The sequence below is a fragment of the Vipera berus genome, assembly GCF_964194415.1.
Source record: "Vipera berus genome assembly, chromosome: 3".
NCBI lineage: Eukaryota > Metazoa > Chordata > Lepidosauria > Squamata > Viperidae > Vipera > Vipera berus.
Genome location: NC_138204.1, coordinates 177,223,322 through 177,241,045, shown reverse-complemented (window position 1 = coordinate 177,241,045; position 17,724 = coordinate 177,223,322). Strand labels below are relative to the sequence as shown.

The following is a 17,724-nucleotide window of genomic DNA, read 5'->3' as shown; positions in this document are numbered from 1 at the left end:
GCGTCCTGTTGAACCACCACAAAAAATATGAGTCAGCAGTATGCTGCAGTTACCAAAACAAAAAAGAGGGAGAACCTCAAGATTATAGGAAGTGATACTGCACTAGTAAGGCCACATTTGAAATACCACGTCCAGTTCTGGTCACCATGATACAAAAAAGATGCTGAGGCCCTAGAAAGACTGCAGAGAAAAACATCATCAATATAAAGAGTCTGGAGGCTAAATCGTACGATCAATGGGAACTAGGTATATTTAGCCTAATGAAGACAAGTCTTAGGGGAGACCTAATAGCAGTCTTCTAATACTTGAAGGGTATTAGGAAGAGGGCATCAAATTATTCTCCAGAGGGCAGGTCAAGAAGCAATGAATTAGAAGCTCATCAGAGGGAGTCCAACCTGCAAATGAGGAGGAAAATTCTGACAGTGAGAACGATTAAACAGTGGAACCGCTGTCCAGGAATTTTGGGTGCTCTATTGCTGGAGGTTTTCAAGAAAAGATTGGACAACTATTTGCCTGGGATACTATAAGGATTGCTGCCTTGGGCAGGGGGTTGGACTACAATACTTCCCAAATTCCTATGATTCTTTGAACCTTACAATGTTAGCAGATTCAGAGACCAAAATTGGAGAATATAGATGCAAACCAAAAGTTCCAGAAGAAAAATCAGGAGTCATCTATAACATACAGTGTAAGGACTTTAACAGTCACTATGTATGACAAGATTGGGTGGGAGTGATGGCTCAGCAGTTAAAGATGATGTGTTTGTCAGCTGGAAAACTGACAGCCTGGATTTGAGCGCTGAGTGCCACATTGTTGTGATTCAGGGTCAGCCTGTGGGTTCGGCAGTTGGGTCGGATGACTCGGATGACTCAGATGAGGGGGAGGAGGGGGGTGTTGAAGAAGAACTTGCTGATGATGGCTTGGAGGCTCCGCAGAGCCCTCAGCCAGGCCCCTCTTACTTGGTGGAGACCCAGCTGCGTGAGCTCGACAGTGTGGATGAAGATGACCCACAGCTGGCCCTGTTCAAGGACGCCCGACGCAGGAGGCAGTCAAGTAGCAGCAAGCAGAGAAAGGCTGTGGGACTTCTCGGAAGGAGGCAAAGAGAGGCCACGCCCTGAACTCTTATAAAGGGAGTGTTTGGGGGAGGGCTGGTTTGCTGAAAGCAACCGCTCCGATAGAGGATCAAAGCTCCGGTATCTTGTTTCATGTTTTGTTTGTTTGTTTAATAAATTTGGCAGACGGATTCCAGCCTCTGCCGTTTGTACAGGGGTTGCCTTTCTGCAAGGCCGGTAGCAGGCTGGTACAGAACACACATGATAGGGTGAACTCCCATTACCTCTCCTAGCTCCTGCCCACCTAGCAGCTCAAAAGCATGCAAATGTAAGTAGATAAACAGGTAACACTCTGGTGGGAAGGTAACAGCATTTTGTGTGCCTCAGTATAGTCATACTGGCCACATGACCACAGATATGTCTTTGGGCGATGCTGGCTCCCTCCGCTAAGAAACAGAGATGAGCACCGCCCGCTACAGTCGGAAACAATCTGACAGGGAAAACCTTTACCTTTATCTTTATGTAGGACAACAGGCAGAAGGCTAGCAGAGTGCATCCATGAACATCAACTAGCAGTCAGAAGACATGATGAGAACTCTTTAATTTCACAACACATAGACAGACTCAACTAGAATTTCAACTAGGAAATTGTGAGCATCTTAGACCAAGCTACATAAAATGCTAGGAAATTACAGGAAACTTAGCAGTCAGGCAAATCAGCTGTCAATAGACAGTTAGAGATAAATCAGATTTGCACAAAATGCAAAAGAGACAATAAAAAAAATTAAGTAAGAAACAAAAAGGCCTTCCTCTCTAGCAACCAACACCCAGATACATAGGGATTAACAATAGACAAACAATCAAGCAGAAAACAATATCCTAATCAAGGAAATGACAAAGACAAAGCCACATCCTCAGCAACATTGGCACGGTAAACAACTGTATATAAACAGGGAGCAAACCACAAATGCACTGGCACTGATATTGTTATGCAGATGGATAATAAAATGTCTCTGAGCAAATAACCAGTGGAACAACCTGCCTCCAGAGGTGGTGAATGCTCCAACACTGGAGGTTTTTAAGAAGAGACTGGACAGCCATTTGCCTGAAATGGTATAAGGTTTCCTGCCTGAGCAGGAAACTAGACTAGATGACCTCCAAGGTCCCTTCCAACTTATTATTATTATTATAAACCACTAAGTTCAGAGAGTCCCAAGGACTCCACTATTCAGTCCTGAGCTATGTATATTGTCTACTGAAATTTTAAATAGTTTATTCTGCGGTGATTTTAACCATGAAAAAAAAACATGTATTCAACTTTTTTAAAAAAAAAATCTGTTACTTTAATAACTGGTCATTCACATTTTTCTAAGTTAGAACTTTGTGATGGTTGGTTTAATATCCCTTCTCCTGTGCTCCTTTTCCCTATTACTTTCAGATTTGAAACTTTAAGAATTTAGATTTATATTCCAACTAGTGTTTGTATTTCTTGAGACAGTCAATAATTTTAAATGTTTTAATTATATCTTTGATCTGATTAAACTTTTAAAAAATATTTTATTATATTTTACAAAGATTTGGAGCATTTTTTGATATAGCTTGATTATTCAGATCCCAGTTGAATAGACATTTTTTTCTATAAATTTTATTAAAAATAGAGGGAAAAGAAAGAGAGAAAGTATAAATGCAGAAAGAAAGAATAAAAATAAATAGAAAAAGTGGACTTCACAAGCAACAAAAGTTTAATTTGGACTAGTCTTTCCCAAACTGACATAATTTATATCGTTTGCACAGTGATGTAAATTTATGCGAATGATGCAAGATACATCTATATCATGAGCAAATGTTTATGTTATATTATTTATGTAACTGTGAATTTAATGCTCTATTAAACTGAGTTTGAGAATTTTATAGAAATAAAATAAGTCTGGACAATGTATTTTAAAATTGCAAATAAATTGAAGTCACAAAATTTACTCTCTTTGGGGGATCTTATAGAAAATGCCACATTTATGTAAACATTTCTTTGTATATGATGTTTCAAAACTTTCATAAAATCTTGGTGATCAGCACGAAGAAAAAATAGCACAAAACAGCAATAATCCAAGGAATGGTGGGAGACCATTAATAGATACTGTAACTATCTTCTTGCAGACAAGGGAAGTGATACGGTTGTTAAACAATAATTAGAGGAGTAAACCACACCTATAGCCACATAGTTTCAAACTCAAAAGATACAGTCAGCAGAATCACCTCAGCATATGACAGGTGAACAAAAGAAGAAACAAAATTGTGTATCCATTAACAAATAAAATTTCAAGCTGGAACAGCTTTTACAAGTTAATCTACTTAAAAGACTGAAAAAGAAGAGGACAATAATCACCTGCCTGGATTTTTGGTAATGCATTTAAATTGTTATGTTGAGTTTTTCAACCAAAGTACTGTTTAAGATAATATTATTTGACTAAGCAATAACTAAATAATATTAAAGGAAAAAAGTAATGAGATTACTAAACTTCTTAGAGCACAGTATGTATGTATGTGGATGTATGCATCTATGTATGTATGTATGTATGTATGTATGTATGTATGTATATTCAGAACAAGGGCATGGGAAAGTAAGTGTATAGCTAGTAAATATAACAAAAATATTCTATCCTTAATGAAAGATATATCAATTTGTATTGTCCCTCTTGCATTTTACAAAAATGGATAAAAACTGTACAGTTTGATGGAAAGGATTGTAAACATTAAGGTGATCCTGCGAGACTTTTTTTAAAAAAGTAAATAATTTGCAAGTGTGCTTTCAGAATTACCAAGGTAGCTAAAATCTATGGAGAAAAATGGTGAAATGTTTTCACAATCAACATGTGACTCATTACATTGGGCAAATTTGCATTTCTAGTTTCAGATTCCTAATTCAGCTTTGTTCAGGTATGACAATTCAAGTTGGAAATTTGTATATCTGTCCATTCTGACCTCAATAAAGGTCATTGATGAGTGAAAGAAGGATGTTATATGTATTATTATTTCCCCATAAGTTTATATTTTGGGTTGTCATGAAAAAAATATTATAGCTTCTGTTTGTAGCATTCCTTTTGGCATATAACTCAAATTTCAGCTACACAGCTTAATGCAGGGATGTCAAACTGCCAGCCCGTGGGCCGGATGCGTCACGCCAAAACTGTGCCCACCCCATTGCCAGCAATGGGGAAAAAATCCCGATACATCATGAGTTGGACACGCCTGGTTTAATATATATTTAACTTAACATTATTGAACCAATTATGAACAATTATGATAGCTGAAATTAATTGCTAATTAAAGAAACATCAATATTCAGCTTTGCTCTTGGCTACAGATTTGTAAACACAGACTAATCAAATACCTGATCTTTAATACTTATGGATTTAGGGTTTTGCACATGTTATCCTGAGTATTTTCTTACTCAGTTATTTAAGATCAAGTTAATATTAATTGTACAATGCAATATAGCACAAGTAATTAACAAGAAAGCTGAAACATGATCTATATGTATAAATTAATGATTTTTCAGTACTTAAAACCGCATGAATAATTTTTATTTTGAAATATAAATTTCAATAAAATAATTTTATTATTTTTATTATTGAAATATAAATCAGTATTAGCATTTGGGCAATAATTTTGCTAGCCTTTATAGAATGGACCACGCATCCAGAATGCCAGGATTTCCCAGGCATCAGTCTTTATAAATAGAGGGAACTAATTTTTTTGTTGGTTAGTTGGAATATTTTTATATTTAGTTAGTATAAGAAAACTGAATCAGTTTCATAAGTAATAGGCTGACACACTTTCAGTCCTTCTTTGCTTGCTCAGTATATTAAAAAGAAAGCAAAACTTATACTTTGCAGTCAATGTCTGATTATCCTAATATATTTCATAACCAGCATTAGCTTTTACATACAAGATGTTTGCTGAATATAGAGAAAAACACACAAGGGCTTCATTATATCCCGGAGAAAACATTCAAAATTCCAGTGATGCAAACTATCAATCTATATTTTTCTGAACACAATGTATAATATTTTCAAATAATCATATATAGAAATGTATTATAGGTCCTATGTTAAGTTGTGCATTCAGTCCTCATTATTCCCACATTCTGTTTCTCTGCTCTGCCATTTCTTGTATTTCCTTATGTGCTTCTAAAAAAGTATAATCCATTTTTCATCAGATGGGATCTCACGCAGATATACATGGCCATGTTAAATAGGGAAAAAGGTTTCAGAGCCTTACTGCATAACATCAACATGTATTATGCCAGGGGTGTCAAACACAATTTCATTGAGGGCCGCATCAGCATTGCGGTTGCCCTCAGGGGGCCGGGTGGGTATGGCCTGGGTGGGCGTGGCCTATTGGGTGGGCGTGGCTAGCATGCGTATGGCCTACTGGGTGGGCGTGGCCAGCTCTGCATCATTCGCATCAAGGGTGCCTATGGGGGCCTGGGCAGGAGTGGGACAGATCTGAGGTTCTCTGGCAGAAGGAGGGTCTCTGGGCCAGGGCCAAGGCAGTGGGGGCCATTCCCTCACTGTTTCCAGGATGGCTTCGCGGGCCACATGAAACCACTTCGCGGGCCGGATCCAGCCCCCAGGCCTTGTGTTTGACATGTCTGTATTATGCCAAGGGAAACTATGTTCTTATTCTTACAGTTTTTGTTGTAAAAAGTCTCCACATTGTTCTGATGATAGATCATGTGATCTAACACTTGAATAATTGCAGGTTCCATTTCTGCAGGGGTTTCAAGAATGTAATCCCTGCATATAACCAGGCTTGTGTGAACTGCAATTGTTGATTATGGTATTATAAATGCTAATACTATTTTCATTCAATGTCTAAAACTATTTAATAGCTTTCTCTCTAAATGAGTTCTGAATGAGTTCTGAAGTTTCCAATCAAGGTCACAATTTGTGGAAAATTTTTTAAAGAAAACGTTTCCTCGTCTTCTAGAAAGACACTTTGAATATATCAAATTTCATAGACTAGAGTACAAAGTCTGAGTGCAAACTCAAACCAAAACAACAGACAAGGAGCTTGTTGAAATAGATTAAAATAACAATGTAAACAAAAATAATACTGTGAAAAGAAAAGAACTTAATTTTAAGAATCGTTATGAAGCTAAAAACCATCAATACCATCGTGGGACCTCATTCAGAATGCTGTATACCAAATTTTTTCCCTTAAGAGGAAAAATTCCTTTATGGCTCTTAGGGGGAAATTGTGAGAGAAGATATGATAATGGTGTGTAAAATCATGTAGGATGTGTGAAAAAAGTTTTGAGGATTGCAAAAACTTTAGCCTATGAACTAAATGTTATCCACTGCATTAGAATGAGTATTATTTGTGTAAAATATAAGAAGTTAGTTGCTCTAATAGACTGTAAGGGATTAGAGGAAAATGTATGGTCACTATCTGTTCAATGAGTTTGAAGGAACTTACTCATTTGAACTACATTGTAAAAAAACCAAACTCAAAAGCTTTGAGTGCTACAGCTGCTCTCCTCCTATGTCCTCTATCCCAGAAATGATATCAAATTCCTGCAGGCAATTGCATATTCAATAAAACTGACTACAAGAGGAAAGCTATCGCAGATATGGCCATTGGCCTCCCTGCAAGGTCATATGAACTTATATGAAACTTAGTTTATTTGTTTTCTGACTCATGTGGAAGCCAGTATGAAAAATAAGTAAATGAATGCCTGCAGAAAAGTCATCATTACAACAATGTGGGAGTGAGAGAGTTGGGTGTTATGCAATACACTCATGAAGTGATGGTTTATATCAACAAAACAAGAATCTATGTTACCCTGGTAAATCATCCTGTAATCTCCAGGGTAGAAATAACTAAATTGCCCTAGGTCAGGGGTGTCAAACTCAATTTCATTGAGGGCCGAATCAGCATTGCGGTTGCCCTCAGGGGGCCAAGTGGGTATGGCCAGGGTGGGCATGGCCTACTGGGTGGGTGTGGCTAGAGTGCCTATGGCCTACTGGATGGGCATGGCCAGCTTTACATCTTTTGCATCAAGGGTGCCTTTGGGGGCCTGGGCAGGAGTCGGACAGATCTGAGGGTCTCTGGCAGAAGGAGGGTCTCTGGGCCAGGGCCAAGGCAATGGGGGCCGTTCCCTCACTGTTTTCAGGATGGCTTCGCGGGTGACATGAAACCACTTCGCGGGCCGCATCCGGCCCCCAGGCCTTGTGTTTGACATGTCTGCCCTAGGTCCTCATCAGATTTATCTGCATATAAACACTTCTATGTCAGAAAATTAAAATCCTGGGCCAGTCTCAATGTGTGATATCTCATTTTCTTTATACCAAATTTCAGTGGGGATAGTGGTTGTAGCAACCTAGCTAAAGAAAAGAAAGCTTATTTCCATCCATTCTTCCTTCCTGCCTGTCTTCCTGCTTTTCACTTTATCATAGTATTTAGCTATTTATCACTTGAGTGTGATAATTTTCAGAAATCTTTAACCCCATTTTTCTTTCAGAGAAATGTGGAGATTTTAAAAAAATTGTCTTAATATGTGTATGTATTATCACAGTACATATCTAAAATTATAGTCAAATCACCCAAAAATGCTTCTACTCCAAATTTTCAGATACAATCCATTAAAATCACCGAGATCTTGAGAAATTGCACACTTACAAGATTTCAATCATTCTCACACATAATTGGGAGAAGGAGGGCATGCCCTAATATTCCTAAAGTTCATATTGCAAGATTTGTGCCAGCTAAATATTTATGTTGAGTGTATTGCTTATTTTATATTGTTCTTTGACTTTTTTTTCCCTTTCTCCTGCAGAGATTAAGCATTATCACATTTTTGCAAAGGTACTTATGAACTCCACAATAGGTCTGCCGTATATATATATAGAATGGCTTCCTGTGAGCTTGGAGAAATGTTTTATTTCTGCAGTCTTATGTCCCTTAGTGGCATTACTGGCAGTTCCTCTTTGGATTCTCTTCTATGTCTACCTATCTGTTTTTATTGTCCTGGTCTATGAGATGTCTAGTAAAGCTAAAGAAGAGGCACAAAGAAGCTACTATTTTATTTTGGGACATCTTTGGGACTACTTTGGAAGAATATGGCATGGTAAGAAATATTTATTCTTCTGGGTTTGCTTGTTCTGGGAAAAGGCTCCTATTTTGATGTTTATATTTTCCACCAGACACTTCATAAATTCATTGAAATATGAATATTGAGACTGTAGTTCAGATAATTCTGCTTTAAGTTCTGTAAACTATATCTACCTATATTTAAATATTAAATTTAAATGACTTACTAATTAGATGATCTACTGCATTAACTAGTTTCTATTGTCCTGAGACACTGCTTCAGCAAAACAGTAATCATTACTAAAAATATTTGGCACAATACATCTGGTATTAATTACATGTTATTCAGGAGATCTTTGTCTGTGCATTCTGATTTAATTAAATGATAATTATGGGGTACTGACTTGTTTATTTACAGTAAAAATGTAGGTACTTATATTATCTATACAGTATATGCTTTTTTATAAGAACATACTCATGTGAACAGCTTTCTCCTCTGCTACTGATCAAATGGAAACTTGCAGAATTAATGCTTGCTGCATTAGATCAGGGATCTCCAACACCAAGTCCATGGACTGGCATTGGGCTGCGGTATCCCAGCAACCATGCCGTGCAAATAAGCAAAGCCCCATCTGTGGGAGGCAGGCAGCACATGAAACCATGCCCTCTCCGGTCTGCAGAAAAACCTTTCTCCAACGGAACCAGTCCCCGGTACCCAAAAGATTGGGGGCCACAGCATTAGAGCAAAATATGCATTGGGAGACAAAATACACAGCCCACCACAACACAAAAGTAAGTCCTGTCATACATCAAAGGAATATCTGAAATGGCTGCCAGAATACTGCAACCCTAGGAATGATGATAGCTCACAAACCCTCATTTACATTCAGAAAACAGCTGTCTAAAGTCAAAGACAAAATACAGAAGGAAGACAACAGCAACATAGTACACAAAATCAATTGCAACAACTGTAACCAATTCTATGTGGGACAAACAGGAAGGTGATTGAAAACAAGGGTTCATGAGAACATCAACTAGCAATTAAACAGCACAACCAAAAATCCCTGACCTCAAACCACATTGATAATAAAAACCAGTTTGATTAGGAAGGAACAAACATCATTGGGCAAGCCAATACCCGCCACTTGAATTTATTGAAGCTTGATATTCTACCAAAGGAGTAATTAGCAAGTATATTGATTTAGATCCAGCATCTGAATATGTAAGAAACTAGACCATTTGAGCGTCCAATCAACAAGAGAACCAATCAGCTGCTCAGAATTTAAATATAGCTCCAAATGAACAACCAATCACAACACCAACTGACCACACTGGCACACAAGATGTATATAAACCAGGGGTGTCAAACTGCCAGCCCGCAGGCCGGATGCGTGACAAGAAAACCACGCCCACCCCATTGCTGGCAATGGGGAAAAAGCTCTGATACATCGCACGATGTCATGTGACGTCGCGAGTTTGACATGTTTCATGTAAGCTAAAGAGGAATAGGACAAGAAAATCCTGCTGATGTTGTTCCCTAGTCTGGTAACAAAATTTAGTTCAGAAACTAAATTGAAACAAGCTTCAACACCAAACCACTGCCAAAATCAAAAACCCAAGCTACAAGTAGTTTCTCCTTATTTCAAAATGTATTGGGAGATCCTGGTCCTTGAACTGTATCACTATTGCCTTCAGTATATCATATTATCCTATAATATATTACCGCTCAGTTTCAATATTAATATTAAGGACAATTTCACTTCTAGATTTTAACCACACAGTGATTTTATATATTGTATTAACTATTTTACCATTAGCAATTGTTCCATAGTTTTATATCATATAAAACTATGTAGGACTATATATCATATGGTCCTACAATCATCAAGATGTTTATATTGGATTTGTCACCCAGCTGGCTTCTGTGCCTAAGTAGGAACAACTCTATGCTGGTGCAAAATCCTCAAAAGTACATAAAAAAGATACACACCACACAATCTAAAAAGTGCACAAAAAATCCCAATAACATAAACACACATGCGTGCGCGTGCACACACACACACACACCCGTATGCTATCACAATGCAATGCTATTGCTATTGCTATACCACTTCGCAGTGCTTTACAGCGTTCTCTAAGCTGTTTACAGAGTCTGCATATTGTCCTCTATTTACTGACCTTGGAAGGACAGAAAGCTGAGTCAACCTTGAGCCGTTCAGAATCGAACTGCTGAACTGCTGCTGGAAGTCAGCAGTCAGCAGAAGTAGACTGCAGTATTGCATTCTAACCACTGCACCACCACGACTCTCTCTCTCTCTCTCTCTCTCTCACACACACACACACACACACACCTCTATCCCTAACAAATTTAATTAACATTAACATCTTATCACTGTCTCTTAAGATAAAGAATTCTTCATTCCATATCTCACCCTTGTCTATTAATACATATCAAAATCTTGAATTCTCCTTATTAATCAGCAAAAATCTAATAAGTTATTATGTATTTTAATAAAATAGAAAATAAAACAGAAGTCGTTAGAGACAGTTATTTGGCAAGTGAAAGTATTTTGGGGCATTAAAACTCACAGTACACAATTTAATAATTCCATCAGATAATATAATATTGTGCTTATTTTAGTAGGACTAAAGACTACAGTGGTGTAATCATCACTTTGGAACCTCTTGGTATAATAAAGTTTTATGATGCATTTGATTATATGAATGACAATATTCTGTTCTGTTTTGTATTAAAAACAGGTTATGAATTACATGGAGTAGAAAATCTACCAGAAGGACCAGGCCTTATTATTTATTATCATGCTGCACTTCCTATAGATTATATTTTCTTTCTAGCAAGGATCTTTTTCCTGAAGAACAAACTGTGTTGCTATACAGTGGTTGATCATTTTGTCTTTAAGTTGCCAGGTGATATACACTTTATTTGTATCATTGCTTTTATAGATATATAGTCTGTGTAAAGAAGCTGGCAAAATATATTGTCCTTCTGCTTCATTTTATTCTAAAACTTATTAGTTTGGGCTGAAAGTATTGTGGGATTTGGTATAAACGTGAATGACTGTTTGAGGATCGTCTCACAGGGATATTTTCTTACTGGTAGAGCCGCATTTATAGAGTTCTCTTTGACTGAAGTATCACTGGCTCCAGGTTGCTCTGTTTCACAGAATCCGAAGAAATGCCTGAATACTCAGGCAGGCATCGGATAACAGCTGCTTTGGATGGCCTTTAAAGTTTTATTATTGTTGTTGTTGTTGTTTACCATTTTCATTTGTATTTTCTACTTTTACTATGGGTATTTTAATATTGTTTTCGATTCTTCTTGCACATTGCTCTGAGCAGGTTCAGGAGAAAAAGTAATATGAAAATAAAATAAATATTAATGCAGGGGAGTTTCAGTTCAGGAATCACAACACATCACCCAACAGATCTCTGCAAAGTGATATATTTTCACACCAAGGAAGCAACTGAGGCTATGAAAATGATTTGTTTTGTTATCTTGGAAGAAAGAAGACATCAAATTTGACTTGATAAAGCAATTCAGATGGTGTCAGATTACTCTGAGGTCAATGCTAAGCAGTGCTTTTTTTGTAAAAGAAAAAGGTGCCGGAACTCACACATGTCATACAACCCGCCTTGCCTATCCTACAAGGTTCCATCCAAAAAAGGTGCCGGAACTCCGTTCTGAGCGTTCTATGACAAAAAAGCGCTGATGCTAAGGGTCAGGGGTTGGGGTTCCTCTCAACCTTCTACCTGCCTGATAGCTACAGAATTGCTCCCAAGATAGGCTCTTCAGCATCTTCACTGAAGCCATGACTTTTGCATAGGCCAGTATTGAGTCTTTTCTTGGCTGTCTCTGTCAGCACATAGTAAAGATCTCTATATACATGTCTACACACATATATAATCATATTATATATCACTATATTTCATTTGGTTATACTTTTCTATAATGTAATGGTTTGAAATTTTTAGGGAAGGGGAAATTTTACAACAGATTACCACATCTGAAGAGTTCTACTATCTAGTTCTGTCTCTTCCAACTTTATTATTATTATTATTATTATTATTATTATTATTATTATTATTATTTCCTCTAAATCTACTTTACAGAATTACTTTACAATGCAATCCAGCAAAATAGCTCATGTTATCAGAAACTGAAATATAATACTTGTTGCTATTTATTAATAACAAAATAAAAGGCACTACTCAAAATGAAAACAATTCAATTTGAAATAAAACAAGTCTTGGAGCTTATTTTTGGTAATATTGTAATATTGCATTAATGCTGGCTAGTTAAAAGATGTTGACAACCACTGACAAAGTTAAGAAAATAAATTAGTACTGTTGATTGCTTTATTTCAGAAATGAATAAAATGCCAGCATTTAGTCTTTCAAAAATTTTTTACTTTCTTATTACATTGTTCAGCTTTCTGTTCTCAACAAGATTTCTAATTTTATTTTTTTATTTGTTTTATTTCTTTCTTTCAGGCTTAAAAATGCTTGGCAAGAATCTGAAAATGATAACTGGTTCAAAGGAAGAATGTCTTCATGCCCTGAAGAATGGTGATTGGGTGGCTATTTCACCAGGAGGAACACGAGAAGCCATCTTTAGTGATGAAACCTATAAAATTTTATGGGGTAAACGCACAGGTTTCGCAAAAGTTGCTTTAGAAGCAAGAGTGGTAAGTCCTACCAAATACATAGCAATGGCAATGACACATAGATATATACTGATTCACAGTGCTTTACAGAACCCTCTAAGTGGTTTACAGATTTAGCTTATTGCCCCAACTATCTGGATTCTCATTTTACTGATTTTGGAAGGATGGAAGGCTGAGTCAATCTTGACCCAGTCAGAACTGAACTCCTGGCAGTGAGCAGAGTTAGCCTGCAATGCTGCATTCTAACCACTGCACCGCCACTCTCATACATGGACAAAACACAGTGTATCTTCCACAACTTCCATCAGATTCCATTTTTATTAATTCCATGACAGTTGTCTTATTATTTAATTTGTATCCCACCTTTATTACTTTTACAAATAACTCAACGCAGTGAACATATCCAACACACCTCATCCCCTCAACCACAATCCTGTGAGGTGTGTGGGGCTAAGAGAGTATGAGTGACCCAAAGTCATCCATTGGCTTTCATGGCTAAGGTAGAACTTGAACTCACAGTCTCCTGCTTTCTAGATTAGTGTTTTAACCACTAGACCAAACTATCTTTAGAGTCAGGTGGCATCTAAATCAAATTAATAAATAAATATTCTATAGAATGTGCCTTTTTTGTGCATTATCATTCTGTTTGTAATGTAGTTCTAACACACAACTCCATATAAATCACAAATGTTTGGGAGGATGATAAATTATGACTGGGAAGTTCCTAGTTCAAGACTACCATCAGCCATGGAAAGCCACAAAGTGACTTTGAGTCAGTTATTATCTTTCAGCAACTCTATCTTATAAGGTTGTTTTCATAGAGAGAATCAAAGGAGGGGGTGCTATATATGTCACTTTAGGTTCCTGGCAGAAAGATGAGATGTACATCTAATAACTTTGTAAATAAAGAACATGAAGAAGTTGTTACAGTAATTAGGAACAAGCTATATTTTTACAATCAAAGCACATGTTCTTCAAATTGCCATTTGTTTTACTGAAATATTTTAAATACATGAGGTTGATATTTGCTTCCTTGCTTCTTTTCCCTAGCCCATAATTCCAATGTTTACAGAGAATAGTCGGGAGGGGTATAGGATACTTGGAAAAATAAGTAAGTTAAACATACTATATATTTTCTAAAGTTCTAATCTGTTTTTTTTGGGGGGGGGAAACTATGTCAATGTTCCCAAACACTCAAATAAGCAAATAGTATTTGTTCTGTAGTGTTCCAGCACAGGACCGACATAGTGATTTTTCAAAAAGATGAACTTTTCTACTGAGCAAGTTTTACTAATGGCTTTGTTTGTTTGTTTGTTTGTTTGTTTGTTTAGTATATCCACCCATCTCAAATGCAAGTAACTCTGGTTGGTGTACCCCAAGACTGAAGAAATAAATATCTAAAATCATAATCAATATCCTTTCCTTATTATCAACAAAAATTAAAACATTAGTATCCATTTATTTTTTTAATTTAGCCCTCCATCTCACAAGCAAGTGACTTGTGCAATTCTAATAAAAAAATAAAAAAACAATAAAAAAGAAAAACAAATAAATAACAGACAAAGGGCTGTTAGTACAGTAATAGTGGAATCATATCACAAGTTCACCCATCCTCTGAGATCCAAATTTATTGGTACATCGCAACATATACATAATATTTTCAATTTTATTCCACTTGACCAGCTTTTTTTTCCTGCTTGTAAATCTTATTTTACTGGAAAACTGCAAGATTCTAGATTGTGGTTTTTTGCAGCTTGAGAACCCAAATTTTAAATAGCTTATGATTTGAAATATGCTCACTAAGTAAGGCAGGGGAAGCCTGCAGAACATACTTCTTAGAATTTTTTTTAGTTCTTTAGCAACATAGCTACTCAAGTTATCTGTGTAGTAAACTAACAAGGTGTGTTAGTAGCTATGGTCATGTTGGATGCATACTTTGCTTCTGTGTGTGTGTGTGGGTGGGTGCTTGTGTGAAGATGTAATTTAGGACAGGTGATATGTATTGCCAGCTTAAATGAATCTGTGTCTGTGTGTATAAGTGAGAATCCATTAAGGTGAATGCTTCTGTGAGTGTGTCTGTTTCAACTTCTGCTTGTGTAAAAATTTTATTTTTATGTGTATACTATGAAGCATAGCATTCCACTCTGGTCACATGACCAGGAGAGAGGAAATAGGGAAGTTTAAACTGGAGCAATCAGAAGCTCTCCAAGGAATAACTCAACTTCCTATCTCCAAGGACTGCACTGGTGTATTTTTTCCCAAACCTTTTTCTCCCAGAAAATGGACAACCTCCGAATTTGAATGGCCTGAATAGGTCCAATCCATTTTACAACTCTTTCTTTTGTTAACTTTACCCATCATCATAACGTTGGTTTTATTCTCTTATGGTTTGAGAATTAATGTATTGATACACAGATAGCCGTAAGTCCCCCTTTATTTATTTCTGACATTCCAGTTGAAAAAAATAATAAAAACAAAAAGAAATGCTTTTATATACACTGTTATATTGTATGCTGAACATAGAATGATACAGAAGGTTGATTTAATATGTGTCATCATGATATAATAAGGTCTAAGACATTGATAATTTAGGAGCTACTGTAATTTTAAAATATTTTTATTGAAGGAATTTTTAATGAAGTAGAAACCATAAAAGACAGTAAAACCATAAAATCATATAATTTAACTTCAGAATACTGTTTATCTGAACCCAACCTTGAAAACAGTCTTATATATTTAATATGCAACCTAATTTTCTCATCATATAGAACCAATAAAAGACTTATACGAATATGTTCGATGGCCACTAGTTATTTTGTATGGAGGGTTTCCAGTGAAATGGCGTACACATATTGGACAGCCCATACCATATGATCCAAACATAACTGTTGAAGATCTGGTGGAAAAGGTAAACCGATCTATATGTGAGCGTCATGATAGAATTAACTCATTAAACAAAAGCATTCAGGAATCAAGAGAAATTTACATGTGTGTTTTCTTCTTTTAATAGGTACAAAACAGTTTACAGACTTTAATAGAAAAATATCAAAAACAACCAGGAAGTATAAGAAGAGGTCTGTTGGCACGGTTTCATAACAAGAAAAATGAATAATTGCAATGAAAAAACTGTATAACAATGACAGCCTTATCCTTACTGTAATTCTATATTTTCATGCATTATTGAAATATTGCTACTCTTATAATAATAATAATAAACCTTTATTGTCAAAGTACAACATGTGTACATTGAGATTAGCTGAGCCTCTGAGCCTCCCCCCGTGCTCTCTCCCCCCAACACACAGTGACAACAAACCCTCCATCCTACCACACTATGTGAACCAACTACACCACACACCGGCCTCCCAAGTCAATTCTGCATAAGATTACGTCCCATTTAAAAGCCTAACAGCCCACGGATAAAAGCTATTTTTCAGCCTGTTGCTACGGCTGGCTATATTCCTATATCTCCTATATCTCCTCATGTGCCTGATGGAACAATTGATGTTTCCAAGGTTTATTGAGGATTTTTCTGGCAAGTAGAGGAAAGAGGAAATGGCCTTGAAAGACAAAAAGAAGAGCTGCTGCCAAGACAATGTTCAGATGAAAGGGTCCTGATCCCACGTCAAGAAAATAACTTGAAAAAATATTTTTTTCATTAAAATGGTTTTAAAATTATTAAAAGTTGTTAAATAATATTTTCTTTAATTGTAGTATTTTATTGTGATTGTAATATTTATGCTGGGAATTGTTTCATTATATTGATATTATTACTGATAGTAATAATAAATTGTCTGGTGTCTTTGAAGCTGCCAGTATTTAAGTTGTTCAATAAATAAATAGTCAATTTTGTGGGTGGTAATTATTTTTATTATTATTTTTTCATATTAAGGGATACCTTAATTTTAATGTTAGTTCATGATTGTCCTTAAATATTTTTCTACCTGAAATGAAGTGGCGTGTAGTACCTGCAGGGTCAAAATACAAGTATTAAAGAACAACCAAGTTATTTCACATACATGATCAGAAAAAAAAATCTCTGCAGGGCACCTGTCTTATTAAGTTTAATTTTAGGACCAGCTGCTTGGCATATAAATAAATTTGATGGATTATATATAATTCTGTACAGAAAATCCAATACATAGTCTAATGCAATCCATTACAGTCAGATATTCTTTCTAGATGTTGAAGAACTATCTCAAAAAACAGAGATGGCTAAAATCAGGGCTTTTTTGTCAAAGAACACAGAGAACAGCATTCCGCAACTTTTTTTTGATGAATTTTCAACTTCGGCCACCCCCAACAGGGGAATGGAACGTGGTTAGTCCCAGGGCACAACTTGCATGCTTGCACCTGCCAGATTCGGCTGTTGGCTCCTGCACGGGCTATGCCACTCCCTCTGTTGGCTTTCGAAAGCCAACAGGAATTGCCTGGACTTGGTCGTTGTCAACTGTCTCTGCACCGCCGAGCACTGGCAAACGCTGTGCATCAAAGTTGTCTGCAGCGGAGGTGAGTTGGCGGGAACTTTGCACCCCTCCCTACTACCCAACCACACCGTCTCCCTGTGAGTAAGAGAGGACCAGGGGTGGGAGGTGGGGGGAGCCGCACTTAATTCTGCATAGAGGCTTAGATCGGGTCTCTGGAAATATTACAGGGCAGGGCAGCACTTTGTGCATGGTCAGAAGCCTCTTCTCTTTTTTTTTCTGGGCTCTCCAATATAGCCATAGCATTTCCTGTAGATTCTGGGTTTAGAAAGAGCTGCAAGGGAAACCCTCAGGTGGAATCTGCTGCATTTGCAGGTGAAACATAGATTAAGTGTTATTGATTTCAGACAAATCCAGTTCCAAGACAGAGGGCTTAAGGGTTGTGTAGCTTTTTAATTTTTAAACAAGTTTATA

General features: G+C 36.7%; 1 protein-coding gene across 1 annotated transcript; it reads left to right on the top strand.

Moving 5' to 3' along the window:
* Positions 1–7,925: 7,925 nt before the first annotated feature.
* On the top strand, positions 7,926–15,941 carry LOC308665898 (DGAT1/2-independent enzyme synthesizing storage lipids-like; the record flags this gene model as incomplete). Its single annotated transcript, XM_081324243.1, has 6 exons — positions 7,926–8,181; positions 10,905–11,072; positions 12,657–12,850; positions 13,880–13,940; positions 15,598–15,737; positions 15,840–15,941. The coding sequence occupies 6 exons, from the start codon at positions 7,926–7,928 to the stop codon at positions 15,939–15,941; spliced, it is 921 nt and encodes a 306-aa protein (XP_081180369.1).
* Between the last annotated feature and the right edge of the window lie 1,783 nt (positions 15,942–17,724).